General features: G+C 34.1%; 2 protein-coding genes across 2 annotated transcripts; both read left to right on the top strand.

The window, feature by feature from the left end:
* Positions 1-2,230: 2,230 nt before the first annotated feature.
* LOC100797716 (aldehyde oxidase GLOX1) lies at positions 2,231-5,996 on the top strand. Its single transcript, XM_003516428.4, has 3 exons — positions 2,231-2,782; positions 3,270-3,439; positions 4,567-5,996. The coding sequence occupies exons 1-3, from the start codon at positions 2,330-2,332 to the stop codon at positions 5,744-5,746; spliced, it is 1,803 nt and encodes a 600-aa protein (XP_003516476.1). The 5' UTR covers positions 2,231-2,329; the 3' UTR covers positions 5,747-5,996.
* Positions 5,997-7,838: 1,842 nt separating this feature from the next.
* Positions 7,839-10,586, top strand: LOC100801627 (probable xyloglucan endotransglucosylase/hydrolase protein 26). The gene is made up of 4 exons (XM_014761637.2): positions 7,839-8,046; positions 9,086-9,186; positions 9,353-9,546; positions 9,915-10,586. Exons 1-4 carry the CDS (start codon positions 7,881-7,883, stop codon positions 10,321-10,323), a joined length of 870 nt encoding a protein of 289 aa, XP_014617123.2. The 5' UTR covers positions 7,839-7,880; the 3' UTR covers positions 10,324-10,586.
* Positions 10,587-21,527: the final 10,941 nt, after the last annotated feature.

The following is a 21,527-nucleotide window of genomic DNA, read 5'->3' on the forward strand; positions in this document are numbered from 1 at the left end:
TAATGATGCTATTGCTGTATGATAAATTATGCTCGAGTAAACAGTGAAAGTGTTACCAAATGCACCTCATTTAGCATAGTAGCTTATGATAAATTATTCTCTATTCTTCTGAATTAAGCATAATATGAGTGAATCAGAAGAAGCCTTTTGTCTTTCGCACTAATATTTAGCTTATAAAAAAATTAGCTACCGCGTATACTTGATTGGTATTTGTTTAATCGAATACTAAACTAAAAAAAGTTGTCTTTATTAATAATTAGCAATAGATTATTTTTTTGTTAATTTAATCTTTATATAAAAAATAAAATCATTAATATAAACATTATGAGTTTGTTTAGGAAAAAAAGCATTATATGAGTCTATGCTAACATTATGATCTATTTTGCACATAGAGTAGTTTTAATTGATTTGATATTCAGTCTTTGATCAGGGTATTTCCATGTGAGAATGGATTTTCAACAGTGATTTTTTTATTGCATAAATACATTTTAGTCCTTGAATAAATTTTATTAATATAATATTCTATAATAAAGTGAAAGTTGAAAAGAATAATTAATGAGATCATAATACTTAATTATGTCAAAAAATAATTTCATTGTAGAGGATCTCTTTCCAGATATACACTAGTATAAGTTTAACTCCTTAAATATTGTTACAATTAGGAACTCTTGTTTTTGTTTTTATTTTTTCTGTAACATTTAGGGTACTCTTCTAATAACTGTCTTTACTAAAATTTAAATTCTGGTCAAATTTTGATTTTCCCTTGCAGGCAACTTGCACTATTGTACTCATCATTAGCCCAAAATCAATTTTCTAATTTTCCAATTAGAACATAATAAGCATTAAAAGCAACTCCTTTTCGTAAAGGTAAAGTAAGTCATTTTTAAAAAAATAATGGTCAGGTACATGCAAAATTCCGTTTAAAAAAGAAGGTACATGCACAATGGTCAGTGCAACTTGGCCCATTTATGAAACATACGTATAAAACAGGAAATAATATAGCAACCATGCATATATATGGAATGGTGATTCAATCAAAATCAGATCTTAAATTCAAGTAGTTGATAATTAATATTGGTATAAACTAATTGAAGGCGCATTCCGTACAATATCCATGTTTCACAGCAAACAGAATCACAGATAGACCTGTCACTAAGAAAAAGCAACTCTTTCAAAAGGGAAAAGGAAATGGGAAAATATTGGCAACTTGATTGAAAAGTTGTGGTCTGTTGGTTGGTAACATTTGCCTCCGGACGAAAGAATACTACATAACTTGATCCTCATGTTTGCCTTCGAATTAAAGTAGTCAATATGGTCACATTTTTTTTCCCTCAAATATATAAAAGTTAATCTGAAGAAGATATTAATTATTACCGTTAGATGTGGCCGGGGAAAAAAATAAATTTATTAATATAATGGTTTATGTCAAATTAATATAACATAAGTCAGAGAAAACACTGTTAGAAGAAAGCGTTTCACATCGGTTAAGAGACAATTTTTTATGATGGTTATTAATGATCGTCATGTGGTTATATTAAAAGGATGGAATCAAAGGGAATAGAACAATGCAAGCTGTAAAAGAGAGAATAGAACAAGACGGAACGTTGTGTTATGTCTGATAGAAACCTCTCACGTTTCTGGCACTAAACTAATTAAAAGCACAAATGTGAAATAAATAGGACTGAACATTACTTCTAATTATATATTGTTAATGAGAAGAGTTGCTAGATGTTGACTCTTCCAAACTCTTACTTTCCCACTATAAATGGTGTGTCACAAATATTGGTCCAAGAGCTTAGGCACCAGTAACTATTTATAGACTATTTTTTCATCAAGAATACATTACAAGCCTTTACTACACCACAATAAAAAAATATATTAATTAATAAGAATTTTTCATAAAAAATTGCTTCTTAATATTTTTAACCAGTGTCTTAAATGCAGTACTTGTTAGCATTTTAATTATTCTAAAATTATTCAAGTCTTTACCTACAGGTCTGAAGTATATATTGGAATACTATTATTTCATGATATTTATAGCAATGTTATCTAAAAGAGGAATATATTTTGCTAGAAATTAAGAAATCAGAAACACCTTCTACCTTGCGTTACATTCCATAAACAGAAAAGTGCTAGTTACCGTTTATTACAAGGCAATCTCCAGTGGCTAAAATCCATTTGCTATTTTGGCAAATGCTTAAACAAGCAACGCTCATATGAAAGCTCAAATGAAGGTTTATTAAACAGAAGCCTAACCTAAGGAACATAAACCAGACACACCCAAGAGATCTCTTTGAGGTTTCTCATCAAACACCTTTAGCCAACAACAATGGCACCTTTGAACAAAGTTCTTTTGCTCCTCACCTTATTGTTCCTTGCGGTGGATGCCAAATACAAAAACAAGAAAGACAAGAAGAACAGTGTTTTTCATAAGATTCCCAAATTTCCAAAATTTCCAGTTCCTATCATTGGAGGTGACCAGAAAGTTGTTGTGGATGGTGGTAATAATGCCATTGCCAAGCCCGATTTTGAAACAAACAACCTAGGGCATTGGGAGTTGATTAATAAGCAGTCGGGTGTATCCGCCATGCAAATCAATTTGATGCCCAATAACAAGATGCTTGTATATGATGCCACCGTTTACCGTACCTCTAGACTCCCATATCCAAAAGGGATGCCATGTGTTCAATGGGTTGATGACAACCTTAAGCAAAGCAAAGAAGATTGTTTTGCTCATTCAATGGAATACGATATTGAGACTAATCAAGTTCGAGCACTCACGGTTAGTGTCATCTTTATTTCTTCTTTTCACACATTACAAAATTAATTAGCTTAGTGTTGTTTAATTAAAATGTGATGCATCATACTAGTAGCATGATATACTAATAATGAGTTTAATCATTATATATTGTCAACCAATTAAAATCATAATTGATATAACTTTTAAGTTAATTATCATAAAAATTAATAAATTTATCATATTTATGATTCGATAAAAATATAAAACACTTTTTTATTTGCATCACTTCATTTTCAGTCAATTTCTTTTCATATGTTTCTTTTCATTTTCTATTGTATCAAGTATTTATCACTTTTCTCCCTCCTCTTTTGTTTTTCTCTCCATCTCTCTCATCCTTCCACTCAGCCAAAAATGAAAGGAAACCTAATGTTTAACCATGATGAAGCATTTTTCTTTTTTGTGACACGCTTTCAAATTAAAGGGCACGAGAGTTGATTAAATGCATGGCATAATGTGGACCTTGGTGCAGGTAAAGACAGATCCATGGTGCTCATGTGGAGGACTTACACCTGATGGTACCCTAGTTGTTGCTGGTGGTTTTGCAGACGGAGGGAAAACCTCCAGATACTATGGCGGTCAACCTGATTGCCAAGACTGTGACTGGAGGGAATACCCCAATAAATTGCAAGAGCCTAGATGGTACGTAGATACAGTATTTATCACTATAATGTTCATTTAAATCTTAAATCTTGACAAAACTGATTAAATTTAATCTAATTAACTTAGCTAATTAAAGTTTTATTTCTAATGATTTCAATTTTTGTTTGGAAACTCTAAATATTCCAAGGATTTGGCTTGCATTTTGAAACACCAATTATATATAGTTTGCATTATTATTATTTTTTTCTTTTGTGTATATGCTCGTACATGGAAAAACTCTTAAATACATATTATTTATCACATTATCTCACTTAGGCACTGGAGGCAAATAACATGTATAAATGCACTTTACACTTTAAATTCAACATTATATTTAGGTAACGTTTCGTGACAGATAAAATGGAATGATAAATCTTTCTCTATTCCGGTCTCTTTAATTCCACCTTCTTCAATAAAATTATATATACCATTTTTTTTTACCTCATGCATACGTTTTATTTTAATTTTAAGGAAAAATTATTTTTTGTTATTATAAGCGCACAAATTTTACCTTTTAATATTTACACTTACAAACAATCTTTTCTAATCCTTACTAAGGAGTTTAAGTTAGTTTGTCGAATAGGTGTATGAGTTATTGTAAATTTTTTAATATTTATCTTTAATTGTTATGAATAAAAAAAAATTTAGATCTTGTGTAAATATTTTCAAATCCTTTTTTTTTGTTGATATTGTTACACAAACATTACCTTTTAGTGTTTGTTATTTTATAATGGCAAGAGACCAAAAGTATTTGTGCAAAAAGTAAAAATGATCATTTTTAAGTTTAAAGATTAAAAGGGTAAAGTATGTGCAATTATAAGGCATAATTTTTTCTACTTTTAAAATATATCGAACATATATATATATATATATATATAATATTTTCATCCCTTTTTAATATATCTACCCAATGCTACCTTGGTATTAAGCAAACGGCCTACATATTAGTTGTCTAATTAATCAAGAATATTAGTTTCATTTCATGTATATGAAAAATAGATCATACATATGATAATACCACAAGCATAATCATTTCACTTGAGAAGATGTTAGAGTATTAGACCAATATGTCTTTCCTACAAAAACCATGCATTATTGATTTGTTGTTCCACTCTTGTATATGCTAGGTATGCTACTCAAGCAATTCTTGCCAATGGAGAGTATATTGTGATAGGAGGTCGTAGATCTTTCAGCTATGAGTTCTTTCCAAAGGAAGGGCAACCTAGTGACAAACCCATATTTTTCCCATTCCTCTATGAAACCTCAGACATTGATGAAAACAATCTTTACCCTTTTGTCCACCTTTCTAGTGATGGCAATCTCTTCATCTTTGCCAACAACCGTTCCCTCCTCCTCAACCCTACCACCAACAAAGTGGTCCGCACCTACCCCGTCCTCCCCGGTGGTTCCCGGAACTACCCGGCTTCCGGCATGTCTTCCATCCTCCCTATAAAACTCGATGGCACTGAGCTAAGTAGTGCCTCCATCAAGGTAGAGGTCCTTGTATGTGGTGGCAACAGCCATGATAGTTTCATCTTAGCCGAGACTGAAAAAATTTTCAAACCAGCCATCAAAGATTGTAGTAGAATGGTGATCACAGACCCTGACCCTAAATGGGACAGTGAAGAGATGCCTTCAGGGAGAACCATGGGGGATTCTCTTGTCCTCCCCAATGGACAAATCTTGTTCATCAATGGTGCACAAAAGGGTACAGCTGCATGGTGGGATGCTGATGAACCTAACTTCACACCAGTATTGTATTTCTCTGAAAAACCTAAGGGTCAAAGGTTTAAGGTGTTGAAACCTAGCCAAATAGCTAGAATGTACCACTCAACCTCAGCAGTGCTTCCTAGTGGCAAAATTTGGGTTGGTGGTAGCAACACCCATGATACTTACAAGGACAAGGATAGGTTTCCAACTGAGACTAGGATTGAGGCTTTCTCTCCTCCTTACTTGGACCCAAAACTAGATAAATACCGACCCCAAATTGTTGAGGAATCTTCAGAGAAGAAGCTGATGTATGGAAAAAACTTTGAGACACAATTCAAATTGCAAGACACGAACCAGAAATTGACCAAGCAAGACATTAAGGTCTCCATGTATTTTCCACCTTTCACCACTCATGGCTACTCTATGAACCAAAGGTTGTTGTTTCTTAAGACTTTCATTGCTCAAAACTCTGAAGGGACTTACAAGGTTACGTCCAAGGCACCAACTTTCCGAGAGGTGGCTCCCCCAGGATATTACTTGCTCTTCATTGTCCATCGTGGAGTTCCTAGCAAGGGAATGTGGGTGCAAATTGGGTAGGATTATTACTAGCTCAATTTCAAGGCACACGTGGAGATCTTTGAACATGTTTTTATTTTAGTTTTTTTTAATATCTAGGAAATCCTCATTTTTGAAGCACAAAAAATGGAGGAAGAGAAAGTGGTGTTATTATCGCACCCTTTTCTAGTCATGTAAAAGTTAAATCATTTTAGTTCATGTACAAATAATTAGTGTCAGCTTCTACATGAGAACTATGTCATGTAAGGGGGACTTCTTCGAGTAAAGAACATGATGCAAAAGATGTTTTGATGAAGTAAAGTGAAAAATGATAATTTTACTTTTTAAGATTATTCGTTTTAGCATTATTGTATACAAGGTGATGATAAGATTTGAACTTGTTACCTCATAGAAATTATCCAAACTACCTACCATTAGTCCAATTTTAGTGAGTACATTTTTTCATATTAACTTGAAAGTATAATTATTTTTGCATTTTATATATTTTCTTTTGAACTAGCAAAATATATTGGTGATTAATTTAGTGTAATAGCAACGAAAGAATAAAAAAGAATAGATACATAGTGGGCTAATAGATAATGATGAGAAAATAAAATAAAAATGAAACAGATTCCTTATTAGTCATTTTAATTAACGTATGATTATTTCATTAATTTATAAACTCATTTAATCAAAAACAAAAAAATTATGGCAAACAATATTATCTCACCATCTCTTGTGGTATTTTTTATATGTTGTTTGAATTTATAATTTATAATTTTTTCTCAATTTTATCCTCAATATTTTAATTAAAATCTATCTTCTAATATTATACTATTTATTTTAATTTTTATTAAAATATTTTATCATTAAATAAAAATAATAAGAGTTCAAAATTAACTAAAAAATTGTAAAAATATAATTATTTTAAAACATATATATTTTTCTTAAAAAATAGAATTTATATAAATATATAATTAATTTTACGTCACCTTATATAATTATTAGCTAATTTAACTACTAATTTTACCAAAAATCAACTATATATATACGTTAATTAAGGAAGTTGGAAGAGTGAATATACGTGTGTAAGTATATATGTAACAACTAGTCAACTCTATTTTTCATTTGCCCCTCTCCATCCCCTTTATATATATATTCCCCCTTAAATTTTACATCATATAAAAAATATTCTTTTATCTTAAAGAAAGAGCTAGCACAAGTAGTCCAAAAAAAAACATTATTTTCCTCGATCAGGGGTGCACGACCTTGGTGATGAACCAACAATGGTAGCCGGTAGCTGGATAGTCCATTGCACTAGTCCTAGGCACGACACTCATCATCTCTTTCTCCGCGTTCCAGCTAAGTCTGGTTTTCTTCCCAGCGTTACTCTTTAATTATCATGCACCCTACCATGTAGTAATTAAGTTGTAAACTAAACATCAATAAGTAATAATCTGTTTCCATTGATTTCAAGTTCTGATTACCAAACTCAAGTGCAGTGTTTGTTATCTTTGTTAGATTCCTTTCACTGCATACTTAGTATATATTTGTTTATTCATTTAATAGGATAATAATCAAACCGCTTAATTATGTTTGAGATTAATAATATATATTTGATTTTTATTTGAAGTTTTTTATAAAGTTTTTTTATTATTCTAAGTGATATATTAAAAATTTTGTTTTGAATTCTTATGTGGTGAGAAGAAGATTCAAAATAAAACTTTTAATATAACAGAAATATAATAATAATATTTATTATTTTTATCATTTTATTTATATTTATATTTGACATAAATAAAGTTATTTAACGTTACAGATAGCACATTTTGTTGAGTTTTAGTTTTGTTGAGTTTGTTGAGTGTTGATCTTTTATATTTATATTTGACACAAATAAAGATGAATATAATCCAAAGGACAGCTAATCTTGCCAAACTTATTTATGATACCTGACGTTAACTCTTTTGACTCTTAAAAAAACTAATTTCAACAAATCAAATCTAAAAGGAAAAGGTCAACAATACTCGGAAACCAGTTATTTAAGTTTTCAAATATTTCCAGCAGAATGTCACATCTTGCCACTATTATATATATAAAGTGATCACGAACCAGGACACTATGCATTCAAGTTTAATTTCAATCCATAGAAGATCAAACAGAGGCGGCAGAAGTTAACATGGCACAAATTGAGAAATTTTTGGTAGCTTTGTTCCTCTTTGCAATGGCACACAGTATAATCCTCGTAGATGCCACTTTTTCCAAAAGCATGTACATCACTTGGGGTTCCCGACATGCATCAATGCAGGGTGAAGACCTCCAACTTGTGTTGGATCAAACCTCAGGTGAAAACTCCATAACTGGATCCAATTTAGATTATCTCAACAGATATTTTTCTTAGGCAATAGAAAACATTTGCATTTATATATGATCAAGAAAATAATATGAAGTTGCAACCATGCTGCATTCTTTAATTTAATACTATGTTGCAATTGAAATGAATGGCGATAATGATCTAATAATCCAATTGCAAACAAGTGCAGATATATATCAGGAGAAACAAATTAAATTAATCATTAACCTATCCAATGTCATAGAGATTCGACAAAGTTTAACATTGGCTGTCGAAAGCCTAACACAACCCTCTCCTTTTATCCGGGCTTGGGACCGGCTAAGAATAGCAAAGCTATTAGAGAGAGCATCGGGGGTGTTATGTGATGTGAAGGGAATGTGAATCATCGCATTCAAGCAGGATGGATGAAATGGAGAAAAGTATCGGAGGTGTTATGTGATGCAAAGGTACCGATCAAGCTAAAGGAAAAGTTTTATCGGACTGCGGTAAGACCGGCGATTTTGTACGGAACAGAATGTTGGGCGGTCAAGAGCCAACATGAGAATAAAGTAGGTGTAGCGGAGATGAGGATGTTGCGGTGGATGTGTGGTAAGACTCGACAGGATAAAATTAGAAACGAAGCTATTAGAGAGAGGGTTGGAGTAGCGCCTATTGTAGAGAAGATGGTGGAAAATAGACTTAGGTGGTTTGGGCATGTAGAGAGAAGACCGGTAGACTCTGTAGTGAGGAGAGTAGACCAGATGGAGAGAAGACAAACAATTCGAGGCAGAGGAAGACCCAAAAAGACTATAAGAGAGGTTATCAAAAAGGATCTCGAAATTAATGGTTTGGATAGAAGTATGGTACTTGATAGAACATTATGGCGGAAGTTGATCCATGTAGCCGACCCCACCTAGTGAGATAAGGCGTTGATGTTGTTGTTGTTGTATTAACCTATCCAATGTCTTAATTGACTGCATTATGAAAAGTTTAATGAATTCCTCCATAATTTCACCTTAACTAGAGTATTCGGTGTTGCTTTTGAAATTTAGGATCCGCAGCACAAACAAAGAAAGCATTCTTATTTGGAAGTATTGAATCGAGAATCAAGCTAGTGCCTGGTAATTCTGCAGGAACAGTTACTGCCTACTATGTAAGTTCACTGTATTTTTTCCAATTAAAAAGAAAAGAAAAGAAAAACAAGTAGCAAAACTTCAGATCAGCTAACATCATCAAAATTGTGTCAGTGAATATTGTAAAAATATGTAGATTTTACAAAAGGAAAAGTGCTAATGCTTCATCACATAAACTGTGCGCAGCTATCTTCTACCGGAAGCCAGCATGATGAGATAGATTTTGAGTTCTTAGGCAACATTTCAGGACAACCATACATTGTCCATACAAACATATATACACAAGGAAATGGAAGCAGGGAGCAACAATTTTACCTCTGGTTTGACCCAACTGCTGATTTTCACAATTACACCATTCATTGGAACCCCATTGAAGTTGTGTAAGTTGAAAAGCTACTAAACTCTACCAGCACAAAGTAATTAATTCATTGTTCATTTTTCTTAGTTCTATATGAAAGAAATAGTCAATTAGTTATACCTTCTTCAATTGCATCATGATCTATGTTATTGATTTGTTATCTCAGGTGCTAGTATATTGATAGTGTACCAATTAGACTATTTAATAGTTAAACCTTAGAGATATAAGGTTGATCTAGTGATGAAGGAAAAATAGAAGGGGAGGAGAGGTCGCGGTTCGAATTCTCCCCTAAACAAAAACTAACAATAGTAACAATTAACATTTCTCAATAAAAAATAGTTAAACCTTTTTCAATTGCATCATGGTCTATATTATTGATTTTTTTCTCAGGTGGTACATTGATAGTATACCAATTAGGGCGTATCGAAACTATGAAAATGAAGGCATTGCTTACCCAAACAAGCAAGGAATGAGGGTTTATACTAGCCTGTGGAATGCAGATGATTGGGCCACTAGAGGTGGGCTTGTTAAGACCAATTGGAGTGGTGCACCATTCATAGCCAGATTTAATCATTTTAGAGCAAGGGCTTGTAAGTGGAATGGAGCAGTTAGTATCAACCAATGTGCATTAAATTTCCCTGCCAATTGGTGGACCTCTCCCACATACAAGCAATTGAGTTATGCCAAACTGGGCCAGATGAATTGGGTCAGGAACAATTACATGATCTATGATTATTGCAGAGATACCAAAAGATTCAATGGACGGATGCCTCCTGAATGCTTCAAGTCACAATTCTAAACATAAAGGAAGGCATATGCAAGCTGAAACGTGTTTTTTCATTTAATTATTGCTTTTGTCCCATTTGTTTGTGTTTCAACCTATGTGATTTCATTCTTGCTAGCCAATTCAATTGAATAATGTACACTATTTTGTGTATTGCAATATAGTTTCATCTTCATTCCATGCCCATGGGCTCTTAGTCATACCTGTATTATATTATCTGAGAGTAAATTGATTATTGGCCATTGTTTAGATGGCCATTTTATTGTTGTTATTGATCTTACCGATATATATTAGAATCCAAAAGGTTCCTACTTTCTAACATATTGTGGATAAAATTTGTGTAACCTTGTATTTGGAATTGCGTTTTCACGCCACGCTAACACAGAAGCTACATATTGTAGCATATGGTGGATGGTGGATGCAACTTTTTCATTGTCCGAATGTGCGACCCACCAACACCCACTAAGATTTTATGTATTTGTATTTAGGCTTAAATATGTTTTTGTTGTTATAAGTTAGTGTTTTTTTTTTAAAAAAAATAATTGATCCTTATAAGTTTATTTTTTTTTTTAATTTTAATCATTCACGTGAGTGTTAACATTTTTTCAATTTTGATCCTTATAGATTTTAAAAGAAGAAGAAAATCACAATTAAACACAAGATTACCATCAATTCCAAAACCTATTGTATAACCTCATCCTTATCTTTTGTAGAGTTGTAGAGCCCGTTTTTTTTTTTTCTATTTTGTTTCTATTCATAACTATATTATGTTACTAGGATCTAGAATTTGTTGAGGTGTATCTTTTCTGTTATTTCCTTTTAACTTTTCTTTCATAGGTTGTATATATATACATTCCCCATTCCTTATTCATAAGAGGGAACGGGAAATCATTTTCACCCTTTTGTCTCTCAACATTTCCTTCCTTGCCTTGTGTTTCCTTTTATGGTATTAGAGCTTCTCATTGGAGCTCTGCTAATTGCCTCCCTCTATCAAAATGCCAAATACTTCCCACACAAGCAATCCTGATGTTGTCACGCCACCCTCTAATCCTTGTCTTGACCCATCTAGTCCTTATTATATTCATCCTAGTGACAACCCATCCTCTATTTCCGTCACCCCAGCTTTAATTGGCAGCAACTACCACTCTTGGTCTTGCTCCATCAAAATGGCCTTAATATCTAAAAACAAGATGGGTTTTTTGAATGGCATAATACTTGTCCCAACTATTTATCTGTCGTGGGAACGTTGTAACACCCTTATCATCTCTTGGTTGTTGAACTCTTTGTCACCACCAATTGCGCAAAGCGTCATTTTTCTTGACCGTGCCATAGATATATATAGGGACCTTCATGAACGATTTTCCCAAAGTGATCTACTCCGCATAGCAAAACTCCAAGAGGAAATTTACGGTATCCGACAAGGTTCTCGATCGGTCTCTAATTACTATACAACGCTGAAGTCATTATGGGAGGAACTCGATAATTTTTGTCCCTTCCATGTTTGCACATGCTCCACAAAACTTTATCATCAACAAGACTTCATAATACTTTTTTGAAAGGCTTAGATGACCATTTCTCTGTTGTTCGCTCTCAAATACTTTTGATGGACCCGTTACCGTCCATTAACCGTGTTTTTTCCATGGTAGCTCAACAGGAGTGTCAACATTCTTCATCATACACCATTGATGAACCAAATGCCTTCGTTAATGCTGGACAATCGGCGTATGGATAGGGACGCGGCAGGGGAGGACCTGGCGGACCACCAAGAGGCAATACCCGAACTGGTGGTTCCAACAAAAAGTGTATTTACTGTGGCCGTACCAGACACACAATGGAAGTTTGTTACATTAAGCACGAGTATCCTCTTGGCCACCCACGTTACCTTGGACGACCAAAGTTCCACAACCGGGACAACTCTTCCTCCTCTTGTGCTGCCATCAATAGCGCTGCACAAGAAGCAGATTCACGCATTCCTTCCTTGATTAGTCAAGACAATGATTCCAACGGGTTAGGCTTTAGCCTAACCAGAGCCCAATATCAAGGACTTCTAGGTCTCTTCCAGCAACAAAAACCAAATGTTGACGCTAGCCCATCAATGGCTTCTTCTCAGCCTAAACATGCCAATATTTCTCAAGTGTCCAAATCCAATTCTAATGACTCTCCTGAAATGTATTTTGGTACCCATTTTGTCTTTTGCACCACCATTACCCCACGTTCTTTGTCTAATGCACACACTGCTCCTATCACTCACACAATTAATTGTACCCCTTGGATTATTGACTCTGGGGCCACAGACCACATTACATGTTCCTTTAATAATTTTTTAAGCTTCTAAAAAATACAACCTGTGTGTATCCATTTACCCAATGGTTTTGTCATTGTTGCTCATATTTCAAGAACTGTCCAGTTATCGCCACACTTCATTATACATGATGTTCTTTATGTTCCAAATTTTAAATTCAATCTTATTTCAATCTCCAAGCTTTTGTCTTCATTAAAATACACTCTCACCTTTTCCAATTCTCATTGTCTAATACAGGAAATGAAGTCCTTGAAGATGATTGGTTTGGCTAAATTAAAGCATGGATTATACCAGTTGCAGATCAACAAGGATGTAAACCAAGCCATTCCTAAAGTTTCCTTCATCAATAACTTCTCCACCCCACCTATTACCGAAACTAACCTTTGGCACTTTAGACTATAGGTCACCTTTCCGGTAAACGTCTCAATGTTCTTCATTCTATTTTTCCTTTTATTTCTAAACATGTTGAAGAAAATTGTAATGTTTGTCACTTAGCTAAACAAAAGAAATTGTCATATTCTCCTAGTATTAATAGAGCTTCCAAGATTTTTGATTTGGTTCATATGGATATTTGGGGTCCTTTCTATCAACATTCCATTCATGGTCATAAATATTTTTTAACTATTGTGGATGATTTTAGTCGTTATACATGGATAGTGCTTCTAAGATCAAAAGGGGAAGTTAGAACACAAGTTCAAAACTTCATCATTTTAATTGAAAATCAATTTAAAATCACAATTAAATGTGTTAGATCCGATAACAACCCAGAATTTTTTCAACAAGATTTTTTTTCATCCAAAGGAATACTTCATCAAACTAGTCGTGTCCATACGCCTCAACAAAATGGTCATGTCGAAAGAAAACATCAACATATTATTAACGTCGCTAGAGCTCTTATGTTTCAATCTCAACTTCCAAAACATTTTTTGTCATATGCTATTAATCATGTTTTTTATCTTATTAATTGAATCCCATCACTAATAATTAAAAACCAAACCCCTTATAAATTATTACATAAAAAGAAACCAGATTTTTCCGTGTTGAAGGTTTTCAGTTATTTATGCTATGCATCCACACATCCATCCCATCAAAAATTTGATGCTTGAGCTAGACGAGGTATTTTTTTGGGTTTTCAAACTAGGACAAAAGGGCATGTCATCTCAGATTTAAATTCTAGAGAAATTTTTGTGTCCCATGATGTTTTATTTAATGAGATGGTTTTTCCATTTACTAAATTTCCTTCCAATGACATGTCTAATAACCAAAGCCCATTACCAGCTAATCATGCTCCGCCCACAAGGTTTTTTTACTACACCATCCCCCCTAACACTCGGCCTATAATGCAGCAGTTCAAAATCCACGCCATCCTTATCTCAATCGTCGACGTCACCACCAGAACCCCAGCCCACCCACCGCTCAACTCGCCCTCACCACCGTCCCACTTACCTTGCTGACTACAAGTGCAATGCGTGCCCTCGCATTCCCATCCATGGCTCATTACAATCAAACCAATCTTTTCCAAAGATATCTCGTTGTCCAATATGTTGTTAATTATTCAAGTATATCTCGCTCTCGCACTCGTTTTTTTATGAGTCTGTCTCCTGAGCAAGAACCCACCACTTTTCGCGAAGCCGCAAAGCACCGTTTTTGGCAAGAGGCCATGAAATATGAGATTCAAGCTCTTGTTCGTAATCAGACCTGGGACATTGTCCAGATGCCACCACATGTGAGACCAATTGGTTGTAAGTGGGTGTATAAGATTAAGCGTGGTCCGGATGGGTCAATTGAGCGCTGCAAGGCGTGTTTGGTGGATAAAGGCTATTCCCAGATCGAAGACATTGACTACCTTGATATCTTCTCTCCGATAGTCAAGATGAGCATGATTCATGTTGTTTTGGTGATAGCTTCCATTCATCATTGGCACTTGCAGCAACTTGATGTTAGTAATGCTTTCCTATATGGGGATCTCAACGAGGATGTGTATATGGCCATTCCTTAGGGTGTCTCTGGCTATCAACCATCTCAATGTTGCAAACTGAAACGGTCACTCTATGGCTTAAAACAAGCCAGCCGCCAATGGATTGCCAAGCTATCCAATTTGTTGAAGCATTATAGATTCATGCAGGCTCACGTTGATCACAGCCTTTTCACGAAGGTAACAGGTCATACTATCACTGTCTTGATCATTTATGTTGACAATATCGTTCTGGCTGGTAACTCAATTGCTAAAATTGATAAAGTCAAACACCTCTTATGTTCTAATTTTCATATAAGGGACCTAAGCAAACTAAAATATTTCTTAGGGATTGAGGTTGTCCATTCCTCCTCTGGTATTTCTTTGTGTCAAAGAAAGTATTGCTTGGACTTGATTTCATATGCAGGCTTTTTAAACTGCAAGCCATGTTCCACACCAATGGACACCTCTTTTCGCCTCCACCATGATTCCAGTGAAGCTCTTGTTAATCCCTTATCATACAGGCGGTTAGTTGGATGTTTGATATACCTAACCAGTACCCGTCCGGACATCGTTTATGCAACCCAACAACTCAGTTAATTCATGATTGCTCCTACTCAAACTCATTTTCAAGCTGCCTTGAGAGTTGTTCGCTATTTGAAGGCTACTCCTGGGAAGGGATTATTCTTCCGCAGAAATACTTCTTTCCAACTATCTGGTTTTAGTGATGTAGACTGGGCCACCTGTGTTAACACATGTCGATTTGTCACTGGATAATGTTTCTTCGTTGGTAGTTCTCTGGTTTCATGGAAAACAAAGAAGCAATCTACAGTCTCTAGATCACCTACAGAGGCTGAATATAGAGCCCTCGTCTCAGCGACTTGTGAACTGCAATAGTTATTTTACTTAGAGACTTACAAGTTCCTTATTCAAAATGTGTTGCATTATACTGTGATAGCCAAAGCCCACTCTACATTGCTGCAAATCCAGTGTTTCATAAATGGACTAAACACTTGGAAATTGACTACCATCTAGTTCGAGAAAAGCTTCTTTCTGGACTAATGAACCTCTTTTCGGTTTCCTCTTCCCACCAACTCGCAAATATGTTCACTAAAGCACTTTCCCCAAAACTGTTTCAGTCAAATCTTTCCAAGCTTGAGCTTCATGATATCTTTGAACCTCCAACTTGTGGGGGCTAAAAGAAGAAGAAAATCACAATTAAACAGAAGATTATCATCAATTCCAAAACCTATTGTACAACCTCATCCTTATCTTTTGTGCAATTGTAGAGCTTGCTATTTTTTTCTCTATCTTGTTTCTATTCATAACTATATTTTGTTACTAGGATCTAGAATTTGCTTAGATTTATCTTTTCTGTTATTTCCTTTTAACTTTTCTTTCATAGGCTGTATATATATACATTCCGCATTCCTTATTCATAGGAGGGAACGGGAAATCATTTTCACCCTTTTGTCTGTTAGCATTTCCTTCCTTGCCTTGTGTTTCCTTTTAGGTTTTGTGTTCATTTTTAGTCCATATAAATTTGTGTTTTTTAAATTTTATTTCCTTTAAGATTTTAATTTTTTTATTTATAGTACCCATAAGTTTGTGCTTACATGGACCAAAATTGGAGAAAATACAAATTTACAGGGACTTAAAATGAACTAAATATCTTACATGGATCAAAATTGAAAAAACACCAAATAAAATTATAAAGATAAACTTATAGGGATCAAAAATGAAAAAAAATGCTAACTTACATGAATAACAACATATTTAAACCTTTTAATTTTTTATCAAAAACCATGGGACAATGGTTTGGAAAAAAGCTTGCCTCTTGTATCTTTTCCTCAAACCATGATTTACAAGTGTTATCAAATGAAATATAAATATGTTATAAATAATATTTGTGTGTCCTAACCTAAATTTATTTAGAAAAACTTACATGAATTCACCAATAATGAAGATCATGTCTCTTGTAGCTTTGATTATTATAGTATAACATAATTTATAATTATATATAAAGAGAATATGATGTTTTCGTGTATATATTTTTATGTCAATTTTATTCTTATAACTACATTCATAAAGTTACTATTTTATTCTTATAACTACCTTCACAAACTATCCACTAATTTATTATTTTTCTTTTTATTTAAAAACTACATGAAAAAAATTTGTTAGACTCAGTGTCTGTTTTTCCCTTGTAATATATAACTATGATAATGTTCAAATGTCCTCAAATAAGCACTAACTTGAATAAGAACAACCTACCCTATAACACAACATGCAAACACGAAACATTGGCATGTACCTTAAAACATGGCACATGTACACCCTATGTCAATAAAGCAAAACTCCATGCATCATGTATTGTCTAGGGTACACAAAGTACATGTGGAAAGCTACGTAGCACTTTATTACACATGTCAGCCCTCCATGTCAGCCTTGGCACAAGAGCACAGACATCCAACCCTTAACAATCGGGCTCTCAACTGACAAGTTATCTCTAACCTCTTAATATTTGAATATATTGTTGCCTCTTTATCTCCTGGTAGGTATCCAATTATCCACAAAGCTACACATTATCTGTAAGTAACAATTATCTACTAGCTTTTATCTCTAAGCTATACATTATCTCTAACCTTATCTATAAGTCACCTTTATCTATTGGCTATTATCTATAAGTCGGTAATTATCTGTAAGGGTTGTTACGTCACCGTAACAGCCCCTATCAACAAGGACCTGCAGCTCCCTCTCCACACTATAAGTATCAAGTTCCCTCGTACTTTTTTCATACACATTCTCACTCACGTACTTACTTAAGCATAGGAGTCCTTTATTTTACAGGTCCCCTCTCTTGTCCTCCTATCAAAGGCCATTCTTAGTCTGACATGCGAAGTCTAGGAGCCCACTTTATCTACATCCACTCTGACGTGTCCCGATTCCAAATTTTGGTAAGTACATTTGGCGTCCACCGAGAGAACGCGGTAAAATAGACCCTGTTGTCTCTCTTTCTCTCTCACCCATAGGTAGCACTCGGTTTGGCCTCAGACATGATACCCCTTTCGAAGGCTCCAATCCTCCTCCAGCAACCATGACAAATATTGATACTCTCCAACAACTCCAAAATTGCATTGCGGAGATGGAGCGACGCCATGAGGAAGAGCTCAAAAAGATAAAGGCCAACAATGATCAGCTCGAGGCTCATGTGAGACGCCCCTAGGGCAATAAGCACTTCGCTCACACATTTCCTGAGCACACTCAAGGGGAATCACACCCCCAACGTACAGTTAACACGCAAGAAGATCCAAGTCTCTTCTGTAGTTGTATGAATACATGGTTTTGATGATGCCAAAGAATAATCAAACAAGGTTGTTTCTAAGATTACTTCAACAAACATTCAAAGCTTAAGCATTGCTTCAAGATTAATACAAGGTTGCTTCAACAAACAAGCATTGCTTCAAGATTAATTCAAGATTAAGTTTTTCCTCAAAACAAGTGTTTCCTAAGAGATCAAGGCTCCGGTAATCGATTACCAGGCAGTGTAATCGATTACCAGAAGACAATTTTGAAAATCAACTTTTAAAAAGGGTTTTGAATTTGAATTTTGAATAATGTAATCGATTACCAGCAACGGCACTTCAAAAAACACTTTGAAAAGTCATGACCCTTCAAAATATAATTGTGTAATCGATTACCAGAAACCTGTAATCGATTACCAGCAAAAAATTTCAGAAAAAAGCTTTTTGAAAAGACACATCACTTCAAACCATTTTGAAAAAGGACAAAGGGCCTATATATGTGTGTGTTTGACTTCGAAAAGAAAATGAGAGATATTCACGAAGAACTTAATTGTCAAATGCTCTCTCAACAACTCTTGGGAAAACACTTGCAAATCTATTGAGAATTCATCTAGGAACTTCAAATTGTATTATCATCTCTAAAAGAGAGAAATTCCTCTAAGAACTTCAAATTGTATCATCCATTCTGAAGGAGAGAAATCTTAATGTTCATCTCAGAAAGTCAGTTGTAATCAAGAGACGGGTTGTCTCTTGGAGAATCTTTGAACACAAGGGTGAGGGATCCTAAGGTGTGTTCAAAGTTTGTAAAGGATTTACAGAGATAGTGGAAAATCTCAAGTGAGTTGCTTGAGGACTAGACGTAGGCATAGGAAGTGGCCGAACCAGTACAAATCGAGTTTGCATTTCTCTCTTCCCTTGTCTCATTTATGTTATTGCAATCAATTTTGTCTTGCATGTTTAAAGAACATTATTAAATTGATTGCTTCTTCTTCTGCATTATGAACCTATCATTTAGAAGGGGGTTAAAAGTTTGTTAGTGGGAAAATTTGAAACTTAATTCACCCCCCCCTCTTAAGTTATTGAGGCCACTTGTCCAACAAGTGCTATCAGAAGAAGGGGAAATGCAACTATAGAAAAGCCTAGAGAAGAATGGGATGATGATGAAAGAAGAATGGTTCAATACAATTTAAAGGCTAAAAATATAATCACTTATGCATTAGGCATGGATGAATATTTTAGAGTATAAAACTATAAGAATGCAAAAGAAATGTGGGATACATTACAAGTAACCCATGAAGGAACAACTGATGTAAAGAGATCTAGAATAAACACCCTTACTCATGAATATGAACTGTTTAGAATGAATCAATATGAAACCATACAAGATATGCAAAAGAAATTTACTCATATAGTTAATCATCTTGCATCATTGGGAAAAATATTTCCTAATGAAGATCTCATTAACAAAGTGTTGAGATGTTTAAGCAGGCAATGGCAACCAAAAGTAACAGCAATTGCAGAATCAAGAGATCTCACTAATATGTCTCTTGTCACTCTCTTTGGAAAACTTCAAGAACATGAAATGGAACTTATGAAACTCCATCAACATGAATAGAATGATAAAAAGAGAAAAGGAATAGCATTCAGAGCCTCATCATCTTCTATTCAAGAAGACAGTGACAAAGAGGACTTGAATGAAATAAAAGATGATGATTTCAAATTTTTTGTGAAGAGATTCAATAAACTTCTGAGAAACAAAGGAAATCAAAGGAGATCAAATATCAATCCTAATAAGAAAGTAGAAGATTCCTCCTTAGCCCCAAAAATTCTATGAATGCAATCAACCTGGGCACTTAAGATTCGATTGTCCTGTCCTTAAAAGAAGAATGAAAAAATCCGACAAGAGAAATTTCAAAGAAAAGAAAGAAAGGAAAGCATGTATCACTTGGGAAGATAATGACATGGATTCTTCAAGTGATTCAGAAAATGAAATTATAAATCTGGGTCTCATGGCGAAAGACTATGAAAGCGGAAAAGAGGTAATGTCTTCTAACTATAACTTATCAATTTCTTTTAATGAACTTCAAGATGCAATCAATGACTTGCATAAAGAATCTATCAAACTTGCCAAATTAGTTTCATATTCTAAGAAAACTATTTCAAGTTTAGAAAATGAAATTTTGAAGTTAAATGTAGAGTTAGAAAATCTTAAATCTGAAGTTAAAACATTAAAATCAGTAGATAAAGACCAACCATCTACAAAATGCTTAGTACAAGAAAACATTAAAGCATCTCATTCATGTGAATGTTGTGATAAATTCAAAGAAGAAATTTTAGATTTAAAAATTGCTCTTGCCCAAGTTACTCTTGGTAAAAATAATTTAGATATTATATTAGGCAAACAAAGATGTGTTTTTGATAAGGCTGGATTAGGATATAATCCTGAATATCAACAAAAGACGCATAAAAATTTCTTTGCCTCCACTCAAAAGTCTAGTTCTCCTTTGCTAACATGGTTTTACTATGGTAAGAAAGATCATAGTGCATCAACATGTTATATTAGAAAGAATGGTAGTAGCATTGGAAAAAATGGTATGGGTTCCAAAAGGATCCTTACTCAAAACTAACATTCAAGGACCCAAGAAAATCTGGGTACCAAAATCAAAATATGATTATATGAATGGTGGACTCCTTGAAGCAAAGTTGGCACATTAATAGTGATTGCTCCAAACACATGGCGAGAGATGCATCAAATTTTATTCATATTTCTCCCAAAGATAGTGAATATGAGATCTGTAGAGACAACAAACAAAGGTAAAATTGTTGGAGTTGGAAAAATAGGTACGAATTCCTCTACCTCCATAGAAAATGCTTTACTTATTGATGATATTAAGCATAGTTTATTAAGTATTCATCAATTATGTGATAAAGGCCTTTTGATATCATTTGATTCTCATATATTCCAACAAGTGATAACATTTTCTTTTAGGCCATGAAATGATACTTGAACAGTATGACATTCTCTACTCTTTTAATTCATTATAAATTACTGAATGCTTTTATCCTCTCTGCTTATGATTTATTTTTGATGTTGACAAAGGGAGAAGATAGATAAAAGAAAAGATAGTAAGGGTTTATGAGATAGCTTTTTATATATGAAATGTATGTAATCTTCAATTGTTTCGTATAAGCAATCATTGCAAAATCAAGGGGGAGCAAACTATACATATAGATATTCTTTTGTTTTTACTCCTAATCTACAGATGGTTGTCATCATCAAAAAAGGGGGAGAATGTGAATCATGCAGGTTTTGATGATGTCAAAAAAGAATTTGCTTGATAATGATTGTCATCATCAAAAAAGTGGAGAATGTAACTGTATGAATACATGGTTTTGATGACGCCAAAGAATAATCAAACAAGTTTGCTTTCAATTTTACTTCAACAAACATTCAAAGGTTAAACATTGCTTCAAGATTAATACAAGGTTGCTTCAACAAACAAGCATTGCTTCAAGATTAATTCAAGATCAAGCTTTTGCCTCAAAATAAGTGTTTCCAAAGAGATCAAGGCTCTGGTAATCGATTACCAGGCAGTGTAATTGATTATCAGAAGACAATTTTGAAATTAGCTTCTAAAAAGGGTTTTGAATTTGAATT

The sequence above is a fragment of the Glycine max genome, chromosome 1, assembly GCF_000004515.6.
Source record: "Glycine max cultivar Williams 82 chromosome 1, Glycine_max_v4.0, whole genome shotgun sequence".
Taxonomy (NCBI): Eukaryota; Viridiplantae; Streptophyta; class Magnoliopsida; order Fabales; family Fabaceae; genus Glycine; species Glycine max.